This window comes from Cervus canadensis, chromosome 4, assembly GCF_019320065.1.
Source record: "Cervus canadensis isolate Bull #8, Minnesota chromosome 4, ASM1932006v1, whole genome shotgun sequence".
NCBI lineage: Eukaryota > Metazoa > Chordata > Mammalia > Artiodactyla > Cervidae > Cervus > Cervus canadensis.
Window position 1 is genome coordinate 96,138,359 of NC_057389.1, and position 15,207 is coordinate 96,153,565.

Here is a 15,207-nt window from a genome sequence, read left to right on the forward strand (position 1 = left end):
CACAGCCAACCCTCTCAGTCTTCTGGTGCTGCCATCTCCTGATGCTCAGCATTGGCTATAAGAAACAAATGCCAGGTTTCAACCCTAAGCAAAAAGGGTCATATTTTGCCTGCAAGTGTTTGGCATCCCACAGTCAGTGACTGTCACCCAGGACAGACTGCTATGGGAACTCCTCATCCTCCATACCCATGATGGGGCCTACAGGGGATGGTCTAGGGTGGGATCACTTTTCTCTTCACCTAACACTAGGTTCTCCATTCATCTGATCTTTCCTTGTCCCAATCTAGAACAATCTAGCCTTCCTCTGGTATAGCCTCAGAGAGGCCCTTCTGCTCCAGTGTTGGTGTCATCTTGCCTCAGGCTTCTGCTCCTCTTTTAGGACTTATCTCTGACTCAGGTCTCAGGCCCCTATTCTCTTAAACAGTTGAAGCTCTGCCCTGGCTTTCACTATTCCAGAATAGTGAACTGAATTGGATTTGATAAAGTTGGTGATTGAGAAGATGAGTGGCTGGAAGTGGGATGGAGAGACAGGTGAAATCTGAGGGAAACAGAGGCAAGAGAGAAGTAGTGTGTGTGCAGGACAATGAATTGGTATCTGTCCTCAACCTGTCCCACATATCTGACTTGAACATTTATGTAGCGAGAAGGGTCAGAGGTTGAAGTTGATGGTGTCACCGAGGAGGGATTTTTATGATGCTCTGGAGACAAATACAGATGCTTCAATAGCATGATACAGAGTGTGTTCCAGAAGGAGGAAGGGGCACTTCCCCCAAGCTTTGCATGGGAGGTGGAACTGCTTGTAGCTCCTTGAGAAGTGAAAGGTTAAGGAGCCTCCTGAGCCAGCACGTCAGCTGACACACATTCTCATGACAGCCAAGTGAAGTAGGAGGATTCTCTAAAGCGGGACAGATGTGATCAACAGAGGAGGAAACTAATCATAATAAGTGATAACATGAACCAAACACATAAGTCAGACACTGCAGTTAGCACTTCAGATTGATTATTTTATTTAAGTATCAAAATGACTCTACATGGAATGTGATATTGCACTACAAGAACAGAGGACAGCTTAGGTATTTGTGTTTGAAGATTGGCGCCTATGCAGATGAATCATGATGTCACCATTCTCAAGTCATTTGATTGTTTAGGGTCTTAGTTCCATCATCTGTAAAAGATTAAAAAAAAAATGGTTGTGACTATGTGAAAAAGAATCAATGGAATCATAAACACAAAGCACTTGACATAATGCTCACTTAACGATTATCTCCATTTCATCTGTAAGTCAACAGAGGATCATTATCTTATCCAAGACACATACTGGAGTGTACAAGAGCCCACATTTGAGGTCAGGATGACTGACCCTGAAACCAGAACACAAAATCTTATCCTTGAAACTGCACTTGCCCAATAGACTCAAAACTTACAGTGTCTTCAGATGACCATGCCCTAATATCAAGATGGTGAGGGGATTTATGTATCAATCCCAACACTTTATACCTATCCTTGTTATCTTTTAAAAGTAAGTGCCAACAAAAATCATTGAATATGAAAAAGATTAAGAGAGCTTATTCCCATATAACCTCACTAAAAGAACTACTGAAGAAAAATTTCAGCAAGAATAAAGGTAGGTCTAGAGAATAGACCAGGAATACAAGAAAAATAATTCTATAATAATATATTATATTATATTAATATATTATAATTCTATGTTGTATACTTATAATATAAATTCTATAATTAATTTCCTTATTTTAAAAAGACAAGTGTCTAAATTACAATACTGATACATGGGAATAATTGATGGATATTTGGACAGTGCTAAGACCATTGAGGGGCTTCCCAGGTGATGCTAGTGGTAAAGAACCCACCTGCCAATGCAGGAGACATGAGACATGGGTTTGATCCCTGGGTCAGAAAGATCCCCTGGAGGAGGGCATGGCAACCCGCTCCAGTATTCTTGCCCAGAGAATCCCATGGACAGAAGATCCTGGCAGGCTATACGCCATAGGGTCACAAAGAGTTAGATGCAACTGAAGCAACATAGCTCGCACACATGCAGGACCATTGAGAAGAGAATACAACAGTGCAATAAACGTAACTTTTGTTAGAAAAGCTACAATGAGACTGATTTGGGGATGCGGCTTTCACAAGGGCAGAACAAGGTGGTCACCAAATCCTCTCAAAAAGCAATGTTAAAATCACCAGCTCCAAAATAGACAGTGCTTGTCTTACTTTTCCCCACTTATCCCTTCTAATGAAACTAAGTATCTTGGAAATTATTACACAGACAATAATAAAAGAACTCTGAAGGCTGGAAAAAAGAAATCAGACTGAATAGGGATCTCAGGACTTGAAGAATAACACAGGGTTTTGGGGTTTTTTTTTTTTTTTTAGTGATTCATATTTATTTTCTTTTGTGTATCTTCTACAGATATTTTCTTTGTGTCATGGGACTTATGTAAAACAGGCTATTTTAAGTTGATAGCAACTTAACTTCATTCACAAATGAAAATTCTATCCTTTTGCCCACCCCTTGTGCTATTTATGTTACAAGTAATATCTTTTTTAATATTGTGTATCTATTCATTAGCATATTTTATAGTCATATTTTTATACTTTTGTCTTTTAGCTCCTGCAGTATATATTAAGTCATTTAACACCACCATTACAACATTACAATATTCTGTGTTTGTCTATACATTTACCAGAGAGCTTTTAGTTTCATAAAGTTTGATGTTGCAGCAAGAGAAAAATGAAAGGAAGCCTTCATAAGACTATCAACAAATTTCAAAGAAGAAATTTTAAAGGCCAGAAGGAATGGAATGATATATTTAAATTATTGAAAGATAAATAATATCTGAAGTAGTTCATTACCACACAGGGTTTTCCTGTAGGGTTTTTCCTTTCTTTTCTTTCTTTGTGTTATTATTATTATTTGGTCTCACATATACCCAGGACTTGATACAGGGAGTTTTGAAACCTGGAACTACCAGGTATGTAAAAAATAAAACCCACCACATTAAAAAGGCTGCTCTGTCTGGCCAAAGGATAAGAAGCAAGAAGCCAAACAGATTGAGTGGAGAGTCCAAACCTGCATCCACAACTGAGTGACCGGCAAGCAGTGTCAACTGCCCACAAAAGTCCCAAATACCCACAGCAGAGTCATTGTCTCCCTGACTTCCACCTGTGGCATAGACACAGGAACAATGGCCTCTGACTCACCTTCTTCCCTGTTCAACAGGTGAAGGCCCACAGACACAAGACAACCCAGGAAACACCTTTATGTTCCCACATACAGCAGCAGCAAGAATTGACAGAAGCCCCAGAAGAATGAAGCAGATCAGAATAGCAGGAATATTTCCAGGGTTCAGGGAGCTAAACAGTCAAGTTCACAAAATAGGTCAACTGACAAGCTAAACCTGAACAGCAAAATTGCCTACTAAGTAGGAGATTAAAATAGGAGTATCTAAGCATAATAACCAAAGTATCAAGGATACAACAGAAAAAAACTTTCCTCGTGCCAAAAGTCAGTGAAACCATAAACAGTGAGAAAAAACAATTGACTGACACCAGTACCAAGTTGAATAAGATGTTAGAGTTATCACACAAAGATTTTAAATTTGCCATCATGAATACATTTCAATAATCAATTACAAATTCTCTTGAAACAAATGAAAAAATTAATACTTAAGCAATAAGATAGAAGTTATAAAAAGGACAAAATGCGGGGAATCAAATGGAAATAATACACCTGAAAACTACATCAGCTAAATTTTTTCAACCTGATAGATGGACTCAATAGAAGTGAAGATGACAGAGGGTAGTATCAATAAACTTGAAAATAAATCAGCAGAAGTTGTTCAGTTTTAACAGAGAGAACATAGACAAAAAGGACAGAGCCTTAGCAACTTGAGGGACTGTAACAAAGGGTCTAGAATTTATATCATCAGAGCCTCAGAAAGAGAGGACACAGTGTGGAACAAGTATCAGAAAAAATAATGGCTGAGAATGTCACAAACTTGTCAAAATACATAATTCAGATTCAAAAAACTGAGCCAATCCAAATATATTAAAAATAACAACAAAAAATATCCATATCAATATACAGCATAATTAAACTTCTGAAAACAAACAAAGATAAAATTTTAAAACAGAGAGAAACAAGATATTTTACAAAAAGAAATGCAAATTTGAATGACAGCAGATTTCTCTTCCAAAACAATGAAGGCCGAAGTGGCACAAAATTTTTCAAATGCTGAAAGAAACTCAATGGTGAAAAACTGAAAATTTCTCTTCTAAAATCAGAAACAAGACAAGGATGCCTACTCTTGCCATGTGTACTTAACATAATATTGTAAGTCCTAACCATAAAAATCAGACAAGAAATCATGCAAATTGTAAGGGAAGCAGTAAAATTGTCACTGTTTGTGGATGACATGATATTGTATAGTGAAAGCACTAAAATCATCACCAAAAAACTATCAGAACTAATAAATTCAGCAAAATTCCAGATTACATGATTAATAGACAGATATCTATTGTTTATCTATATGCTGATAACAAAGTATCAGAAAGAGAAAACAAAGCAAAGCAAAAAATCCAATTACAATTTCATCAAAGGGAATAAAATACATAGGAATGAACTTGGCCAAGGAAATGAAAGACCTATACTTAGAAAACTATAAATCATTGATGAAGTAAATTGATGATGATACAAATAAATGGAAAGATATCCATGTTCATGGATTGGAGGAGTTGCTATTGTTGAAATGGCCACACTACTCAAAGCAATCTACAGATCAACTGCAATCCCTATTAAAGAAAAAAAAAAAAAAAACCTCATGACATTTTTCACAGAACTAGAACAAATAGTACTAAAATTTGTATGAAAAACACAAAAGACCCCAAATAGCCAACGCTATGGAGCTGCAGGAATCACAGTCTCTAACTTCAGACTACATTCCAAAGCCACAGTAATCAAAACAGTATGGTACTGGCACCAAAAGGACACATGGATCAGCTGAACAACAGAAAGCCCAAAAATAAGTCATGCAGCATAGTCAACTGATCTACAACAGAGGAGGCAAAAACATGCAATGGGAGGAAGTCTCTTCAATAAGTGGTGCTAGGAAAACTGAACAGCTACAAGTAGAAGAATAAAATTAGAACATTTTCTCACATCACATACAAAAGCAAACTCAAATGAATTAAAGACCTAAACTTAAGATAAGAAATCATAAAACTCCTAGAAGAAAACATAGGCAATACACTCTTTGACATAAATCTTAGCAGTATTTTTTAGATCTGCCTCCTCAGGCAAGGGAAACAAAAGCAAAAATAAACAAATGGATTCTAATTCAACTTTAAAGTTTTTGCACAGTGAAGTAACCCACCATAAAGCATAGACAACCTATTGAATGGGAGAAGATATTTCCAAATGATATGTCTGATAAGTGGTTAATACTTAAAATAACAAAAATTTAAAATAACAAACTTAAAAAATGAACAGAAGATCTGAATAGGCATTTTCCAAAGAAGACATACAGATAGCCAACTGGCACATGAAAAGATGCTCAATATCACCAATCATTAGGGAAATGCAAATCAAAACCACAATGACTTATCATCTCTTATCTGTCAGAAATGCTATCATCAAAAAATTTAACAAATAATGTAGGTAAAGATGTGGAAAATAGGAAGTATTAGCCCACTTTGGTGAGAATTTAAATTGGTAAACCACTATGGAAAACTGTATGTAGGTTCCTCAAAAAATTAAAAATAGAATGACCATATGATCCAATATTTCCACTTCTGGGTATATATCCAAAACAAAAACACTACTTTGGAAAGATATGTGCACCACAAAGTTCATAACATCATTATTTACAATAGCTAAGACATGGAAGTAATCTAAGTGTCCATCAACAGATGAAAAGATCAACAAGATACACACATAAAAAGAATAAAATTTTTCCATTTGCACAACATTGATGTACCTGGAGAGTGTTATGATTAGCGAAGTAAGACAGAAAGACAAATACTATATGTTTAACTTAAATATAGAATCAAAAAAAATAAATAAATAAAACAAAAACAGACATAGATAGAGTGGACAAACTATTGGTATAAATACTTTGTCTCTCCAGTGGGGAGAGTGTTGGGAGGAGGGGCATAATAAGGAAAAGGAATTAAGAGATACGAACTATCAATACCAGGTTGTTGTTTAATTGCTAAGTCATGTCTGACAAGGATATAATGTATAGTACATGGAATACAACCAATAATTTAAATAAAGTATAATCTGAAAATACTGAATCACTATATTGTACACTTGAAACTTTGTTCCTCAGTCTCGTCTGACGCTTTGCAACCCTACAGACTGTAGCATGCCAGGCTTCCCTGTCCTTCACCATCTCATAGAGTTTGCTCAAACTCATGTCCATTGAGTTGGTGATGTCATCCAACCATCTCATCCTCTGTTGTCCCCTTCTCCTCCTGCCTTCAATCTTTCCCAGATCAGGGTCTTTTCCAATGAGTCGGTTCTTCACATCAGGTGGCCAAAGTATTGGAGCTTCAGCTTTAGCATCAGTCTTTCCAATCGATATTCGGGGTTGATTTCCCTTAAGATTGAGTAGTTTGATCTCTTTGCAGTCCAAGGGACTCTCAAGAGTGGTCTTCTCCAAACCACAGTTCAAAAGCATCAACTCTTTGGCACTCAGGCTTCTTTATGGTCCAGCTCTCACATCCGTACATGACTACTAAAAAAACCATAGCTTTGACTATAGGCACTTTTGTCAGCAAAGTGATGTCTCTCTTTTTTAATATGCTGTCTAGGTTTGTCATAGCTTTTCTTTCAAGGAGCAAACATCTTTTAATTTCATGGCTGCAGTCACCATGCGATAGTCATCCATGTGTAGTCACCATGTGCAGTCATCCACAGTGATTCTGGAGCCCAAGAAAACTAAGTCTGTCACTGTTTCCTTTTTCTCTCTAGTTATTTGCCATAAAGTGATGGGACCGGATGCCATGATCTTAGCTTTCTGAATGCTGAGCTTTAAGCCAGCTTTTTCACTCTCCGTTTTCACCTTCATCAAGAGGCTTTTAAGCTCCTCTTTGCTCGCTGCCATAAGGGTGGTGTCATCTTCATATCTGAGATTATTAGTATTTCTCCTGGCAATCTTGATTCCAGCTTGAGCTTCATCTAGCCTGGAATTTCACATGATGTACTCTGCATGTAAGTTAAAATAAAAAAGGTGAAAATATACAGCTTTGATGTACCCCTTTCCCAATTTTGAACACTTGAAACTAGTATGGCATTATAAATCAACTATACTTCAATGAAAAAGACCAGAGATAACAAGTATTGGTCTAGGATACGGAGAAAAGGGAATGCTTGTATATTGATGGTGGAATTGTAAATTGGTTCATGCATTATGGAAAACAGTATGAAGGTTCTCAAAAAAAATAAAAATAGAGCTACATCTGGGTACTCAAAGGAAATGAAAACAAGGTTCAAAGAGATATCTGTACTCTGATATTTATTACAGTATAATTCACAAAAGCCAAGATACGGAAACGATCTACATGCCCATTGCAGGAGGATGCAGTGTATACACAAGGGGACATTTTTTAGTCATGAGTAAGAAGGACATCTTGCCCTTTGCAACAACATGGATGGACCTTGAGGACATTATGCTAAGTAATAAGTCAGACAAGAAAAGACAAATACCATATGATATCACTTATATGTGTAATCTTAAAAGGCCAAAGTCATAAAACCAGAGACTAAAATAGTGGTTACCAAAAGCTAGGTGGTGGTGAGACAGGAGAGATGCTATTTAAGGGTACAAATTTGCAACAAAAAGCTAATAATTTCTAAAATTCTAATGCACAGAATGGTGAATACAGACAATAATATTGTATTACTGTAATCATACTTGACAAGAGACAGATCTTAATAATTCCAACCACTAAAAAATAATGATAGTTATACAACATGAAGGAGGTGCTAATTATTACTACAATGGCAATCATATTAGTATATATAAATGTATCAAATCAACATTAGGTTTACATCTTAAATTTACATAAGTGAAAGTGAAAATGTTAGCTGCTCAGTTGTGTCCGACTCTTTGCGACCCCATGAACTATAGCCTGCCAGGCTCCTCTGTGCGTGTTATATCAATACATCATTTAAAAGTTTATTAGAGAGAAGTTTCAAATCCATACCCTAGTCTTTCAATTTAAGAAATAGTAAAAGAAGAGCAAATTAAACCTAAAGGAAGAAGAAAGAATGAAATAGTAAAGATTAGAGCCTAAAATGAAATAGAAATAGAAAACAGCAAAATAGACAAAATGAAAAGCACAAAAATTGACTCTTTTTAAAAAAAATCAACACAATTTATAAATTTTTAGCCACAGTGAAAGAGAGAAAGGGCAATAAGAGAGAAAGAGATACAGAGAGAAAACAATGATTAACAAAATTAGGAATTCAAGAAAGGATATCATCTCCTACGTTAGAGATATTAGAATTATAAGAAAAATAGCACAATTTCATGCCAACAAATTTACACAATTTAGAGGAAGCAGGCAAAGTCTCCAGAAAGTCACCAATTACTGAAACTGACTCAAGAAGAATTAGAAAACCTTAGATCTATAACAAGAGATTGAATTAATAATTGAAAATTTTCCCAGAAATAAAAACCTGGGCCCAAATGACTTCATTGGTGAATCCTCCCAAATATTTTAAGGAGAAATTGTACCAACCTTTCTATAAGTAGAGGAGGGAAGCCTTCCCAACTCACTCTGTATGGGCAGTATTTTCTGATACCAAAATCAGATAAAGACGTCACAAGAAAAGAAAATTTCAGATCAACATCACTCACAAATACAGACACAAAAAAATACTCAAAAAATGTAAACAAATTTTATACCACAAAGACTTGGGTTCACTTTGAAAATTAAAATCAACCAGGTTGTTGCAGGAGCCCAAAATGGAATGTAGACAATGACAAGTGAATCTAAATGTGGTACACATAACCTCACTGCACAGTTGCTGAAAGAAGCTAAACCAAGTAGTTTTTAAAAGCAATGTTTGCTTGGATGCTGCAAGGCTATATACAGAAAGAATTGTACATAAACACTTTGGTGAGCTGCTCACAGGGCTGGCAATTGTGAAACTATGTGCATTCTGGATTGAACAAATAAGTAATTAAATTACAATTAGACCAGGTTTTTCTGGAGAAACTGTTCAAGAAGTTACACATAAGCAAAGGGGAACATTTCTAAGATGAACCCTGATTGTGCACTACATTAGTTAGAGGTATCAGTATTAACTCTTTTGCACACACACATACATGTGTACACACACAGCATACAGAAATAGATGCAAGTGTATAAATGGAAACATATATTTCCAATTCTGTCTGTTGAAAGGACTTAGAAGCAAAGATTCCCTAGTAGCCATGACAACACCTGAATGCCCAGATTTTTTTTTTAATTTCTTCCCCAATAAAACGAACCAAAGCTTCTTAGAAGAGGGGTTGACTTCAGAACTGGGGCAGGTGAAATATAAGATAATTCTGGAATACATTATGGGGCTAGAAGGTAAAGGAATCCTTGGGAAAAGTGGGGAAGGAGATGCAGGCATTTTAAAGGACTCAGGAGCTAATCTGAAAGAACTCATAATGATCAAATCTGGAACAATTTGAAGAAAATTAACAGTGATCATATTAGACATAGCCCAAATAATAAAAGAAATATTGATGAGACCATACAGATATAAGTGACTGAATATATAAATGCAGAGAACTCTGTCTCGGAGAATAATTCTAATCAAATGTAGAACAAGAAAGATATAAAATCACCATAGACCACCACAATAATTGCTACAGGCAAGATCCACTGATGATGGCAAAATTAGTGGTAAAAGTTTAAGGATAAACAGGATTTTTGTGTCAAATCTATGTAAGACCCTCTTAAATATGTACTAGAGAGAAACAGTAACTATTCAGAGGACAGACACCTGGCCAGACACCACTTTGTGATATTAACATCACATGTATGGGATTTTTTCTTAAAAATTCATAACCTCAATGTACTCATGATAAAACAGCAGACAAATCCAAACTGAGGAAAATTCTACAAAATATTTAACTGGTACTCTACAAATGTATCAAGGCCCCAGAAGATATTAGGATAGACAGAGTAATGGTCACAGTTTGGAGGAAACTAAGGAGACATGACAACTAAATGAAATGCGGGATTATACTGGCACAGGAAGAAAATTTTACTGAAAAACGGGGAAATATGTTTAAAGTCTGAAGTTTAGCTAATATCATTGCAACAATGTTAATTTCCTGGTTTCAATAATTGTTCTGTAAGATACTAACATTAGGAGAAGCTCAGTGAAGACTAGTTGGGGATTCTCTCTATACTATTCTTGTAAGTCTAAAATTGTATCGAATTAAAATCTTTTTTAAAGACTAAAGTTGTCACAAGTCATTTCTTAACATACACTAGGCATGATCCAACCCATAGTGAAGTCAAGTGGGCAGATGACAAGCAGAAAGAAAAAAGGAAAGTGCCTTTTCATAGAAACCAGGACTCAGCATCTAGAGACATAAACTGGTTCCAGCTTTTCCGACTGGGCCACAGAAAACCTAGAGTTAAAAGTCTGGCCACTCATACTAGTCACTTCTTCCTTCACTGTGAATTCAAAAAGCAGAGGCAGGAATACTTGATAAATTAGCAAAGGTCATGTATGTATTTAATACATATTATTATATGTAATGTAATTCACATTATATATTCTATACATAATGTATTAAACATATGCATATATTTTATAAACACATATGTAACATGCACAGTTGTGTTAACACATATTACATATGAGTATATAACATTACATATATTATACATTGATTACTATGAGTATAATCATATACTAATATTATACATACATATATACATATATGGAGAAGGAAGTGGCAACCCACTCCAGTGTTCTTGCCTGGAAAATCCCATGGACAGATTGAGCCTGGCAGCCTACAGCCTGTGCTGTTGTGAAAGAGTCGGACATGACAGAGTGACTAAACAATATACATATATATTATACATATCTAATATATGATGTATATGAACTATGTATTCTCATAAATTATATACATATACACATAATACAGGCTTCCCTTGTGGCTCAGCAGCTAAAGAATCTGCCTGCAATGCAGGAGACCTGGGTTTGATCCCTGGGTTGGGAAGATCCCCTGGAGAAGGGAAAGGCTACCCACTCCAGTATTCTGGCCTGGAGAATTCCATATAGTCCATGGGGTCACAGAGAGTCGAACATGACTGACTTTCACTTCACATACACTTTATATTATATGACTATATTAATATATAAATGACATGTATAAATATATGTGACTATATGTATGCAACATATATAACTTTGCTCATCAACTGAATATTCATGTGGTACCGGATGTTCAAAGAGAGAATACAGAGATTTTAAGAAAGATGAACCAGGCCCCAGGTAAGAAAATGGGGAAGGCAGGAAAAGGCAACGATCACAGCAGTGGGTGTCCTGCTTGCTCCTGCCTGGAGGGAAACTGGTCCAAAGCTTCCCTCTTCTGCTGCAAGGATGCTGACCACTGGGTCAGGCCAGACTAACAACTTCCAGCTGCCTAAGTTCAGGTGCACTTCTGACAGAAAGATGATAAGAATGTTATGTTGTCTCTCTGGAGAGAACTGACTTGGTAGGGGAATGGGCTCACAGGAGCAGCACTCTGGGCTCCCTCAAGAGCAAAACTGGACCCTGATGGTCTTGCACTGCTCCTCCAAGGAACCACTGAGGGGCCAAGCAGCAAAGTACTGGGGAACAGGCCCTGGTGGGCCAGGAAAAAGGAACCAATTTTTTGAGCAAAGTGGAGCAAGACAAACAGGGAAAACCAAGACAAAACACCTCATAGAGATGGCTACTCCAACTAACAAGAAGGCCACTGGGCCTGGGGAGCTCTACATCTTCCAGAAGCTCCTTGACTGTGAATTAGTGCTGGGAGCTGGCAGAGTGAAAGGCTGAGAAGTTCTGCAGACTGAGATGGTTTCAGTCTTACCCTTCCAAGACGTTGTTAATCCACTGGATCGCAGCTCTCTTCTCAAGGTCAAGGACTTCAGCAGTGACTGGATAACCTATCTGGAGGGGTGGGGGCAAGATCAGTGGGCCATTTCGCCTGGAGGGCAGCAGAAGAGGAATCTTGCGTTTGCGGGTCCTGGAACTGTCAGATGACTGTGAGCAATTTAAGTTTTGTTTCTTCCTTAAGTGGTCATCTGCAATTTTTTCATCCTCGATCTTCCTCTGCGGTTCCATTGAGGCTGAAGGGTTAGGCCCATGGCCCTCCTCGCTGGTTTGCTCTGAGAGCACATGAAGATGCGATGGCTCTGAGCCCAGGAGCCCGGCTGCGCCTGGACCACTCCTCTGGAGCTGTGGGAAAACTCTTGTGGAGCTGTACGAACTGGTGATGGCATTTCGCTTGCTGCATGAACTCAAAAAGTAGGTCTGGGAATTCCTGATCAGGATATCTTCAGAGCTCTTGGAACAGAGAACCAGAGGCCCAGGCCTGGGCACAAAGGACGAGAGGACCCCATCGATCATGAGGCGTCTAAACGCGGACTTCGCATTCCCACCTGGGTTCGAGCCCTTTCTCTGTTCAACCTCACTTTCCTGGGCTGAGTGCGCTTTCTTCTGCTTTGCTAGCCCCTTTCTGCTCTCAGCCAAGGCTGTCAGGTCCTTCTCTTCCTTTCCTCTCAGTTGACCGCTCTCTTCTAGGGCTCTCACCAGAATCTCCTTGACACAAAGGTTTGGGAGGTGAACAGAAAATGAAGACCACGTACAGATAACTGTCTGCTTCAGAGGCAAACGGAGCGTCAGTCTGCCCTTTGCAGATACCATCCTCAGGATCACTGAGGTGTAGAACATCTTGGAACTGCAAGCAGACGGCAATGGCTTCTGATGGCCACTCCGGGGCACAGAGGAAAAAAAACCCCAAAATAAACACCGGGCTTGCCGGATTGAATATAGCCGCTGATGGACTAGGACAAACCGCTGACGGTACAGACGACGACGGGGTGAAGCCATGAAACCCTCATAGGACAGCCTGCGAGCCAGGTCCAGAGTCGGGGCCCCCGAGTGAACCCGGAAAGCTGGGGGAACACGGCTGGCGGTGTGTGCGGGCCCGAGGCACTCGGGGCTCTCTGGCTGGTCCCCGCCCCGCAGAGCAGGTGACGACGGGCGAGGGCGAGGCCGGCTCAGGTAACTGCCCATGAGGCGCAATTCTGCACAGTCTGCCGGGACCTTCAAATGGAGTCTAGTGGCTCAGAGAGATTTCCGTTACCTGCCTAAGGGGTGCCAGGCAAAGCGCTTACTGTTGGGTGGCGCCTGTGACGCGTCTTTGGAACGCGTGAGCGAAGAAAGGGAACGCTAAGCCTGCGCGAGGGAGGGGTAAGCGCACCCAGGTGCTTCCTGCCGGATGCAGCGTAGGTGTCAGCGGGGCGCAGGTGTCGGCGGGCCGCAGGTGTTGGCGTGTGGAGTACCGGCTCCCTGGGCGCAGCCGCAGTTCCCGCAACCAGGCCCCAGCTCCGCCGCGGGAAAGTGACTGGCAGTGATCCCCAAACCTAATGGCTCCCGGCTCAGCAGCTCCCACTCTATGCTGCAGCTCCGGGATCAGCACCGGATACCCCAGGGAAAAGCCATTCTGATCCCGTGCCCCTGAGATCCTGGGGGCATAACCACCCAGGCATCCAAGACTGCAGGAGGGAACCAGCTGGACGTGGGAAGCCAGAGTGGAGGCTCCCCATCCTGTTTCCTTTCGACTAAATCTTACTTTTCTGATACCCCACCCCCTCCTTCTCCCCTGGAGAATTGGTGTCTCTATATCCAGGAGCAGTATTATCTGGGTTAAAACTTGAATTTTGAAGGTCGTACTTTGCCATTACCCTAATCTTTGCTTTCTGCCCCTCAGCAGATCCTGTAGGGCTTTGTGTTATTCCTTTTCAGTAAGTCTGTGTCTATGGATGGGAGAAGGGACCTGGCAATTCAAATTAGAACTCAGAATTTGACTCTCTATAAGTATTCTGACTGCAGATAGGATTATTAGTTGAAAGTTGAAACATTAGAATATTCAGACTATTTAAAAATCTTTGATGTGTTCATAGCTACACTCACTTTGATTTGGTTGTTTTTTGTTTTGTTTTGAAACCGTTTTGCCTTATTTTGGATTATCATCACTTAGTGAATGATGCTTGGCATTTTACTAGACCAGGTGGTTTTTCAGAGGAGTTATTCCAGTCAGTGCTGTGCTCAGCAAGCGGAGAAGGGTAGTATGATTTTGTGTAACCAGCATCCAGAGGGCTATACTTTAACTAACTATTCTAGTGGGTTGTAAAATTCAGGAGTTTGACTTTCATCTTTATGTAAAAAAAAAAAATTAACAATATTGACAACCTCCCAATGTTTTTTATCTCTCTGCTGTGCTTCAAAGTTCTTTTAAAAATGAAATAAGAGAAAAATTCATGATGGGTGGATATACTACCACAATATAAATGGAATTATTCCAGGTATTTGAAGGTAATCCATTCCTTAGTAAAAGAAATAAATCTTAATAATAGACACATTAAAATGTGTTATTCATTGCAGCACTGTTTATAATAGCCAGGACATGGAAGCAACCTAGATGCCCATCAGCAGATGAATGGATAAGGAAGCTGTGGTACATATACACCATGGAATATTACTCAGCCATCAAAAAGAATTCATTTGAACCAGTTCTAATGAGATGGATGAAACTGGAGCCCATTATACAGAGTGAAGTAAGCCAGAAAGATAAAGATCATTACAGCATACTAACACATATATATGGAATTTAGAAAGATGGTAACGATAACCCTATATGCAAAACAGAAAAAGAGACACAGAAGTACAGAACAGACTTTTGAACTCTGTGGGAGAAGGTGAGGGTGGGATGTTTTGAAAGAACAGCATGTATATTATCTATTGTGAAACAGATCACCAGCCCAGGTGGGATGCATGAGACAAGTGCTCGGGCCTGGTGCACTGGGAAGACCCAGAGGAATCGGGTGGAGAGGGAGGTGGGAGGGGGGATCGGGATGGGGAATATGGCTGATTCATATCAATGTATGACAAAACCC

The 15,207-nt window shown here is 39.1% G+C and overlaps 1 protein-coding gene across 2 annotated transcripts in view; it reads right to left on the reverse strand.

Moving 5' to 3' along the window:
• Positions 1 to 983: 983 nt before the first annotated feature.
• Positions 984 to 15,207, reverse strand: part of LOC122439326 (nuclear envelope pore membrane protein POM 121C-like) — a 77,816-nt gene continuing 63,592 nt past the window's right edge. Inside the window, exons 1-2 of one of the 2 annotated variants that reach the window (XM_043464404.1) lie at positions 12,117 to 13,429; positions 984 to 1,165 (exon numbers count right to left, since the gene is read on the reverse strand). In XM_043464404.1, coding sequence (XP_043320339.1) covers positions 1,162 to 1,165; positions 12,117 to 13,324 — 1,212 coding nt within the window. In that variant the 5' untranslated portion in view covers positions 13,325 to 13,429 and the 3' untranslated portion in view covers positions 984 to 1,161. Of the gene's footprint in view, positions 1,166 to 12,116; positions 13,430 to 15,207 lie in introns of those variants that run through there. The other variant, XR_006268843.1, reaches the window with a different exon arrangement.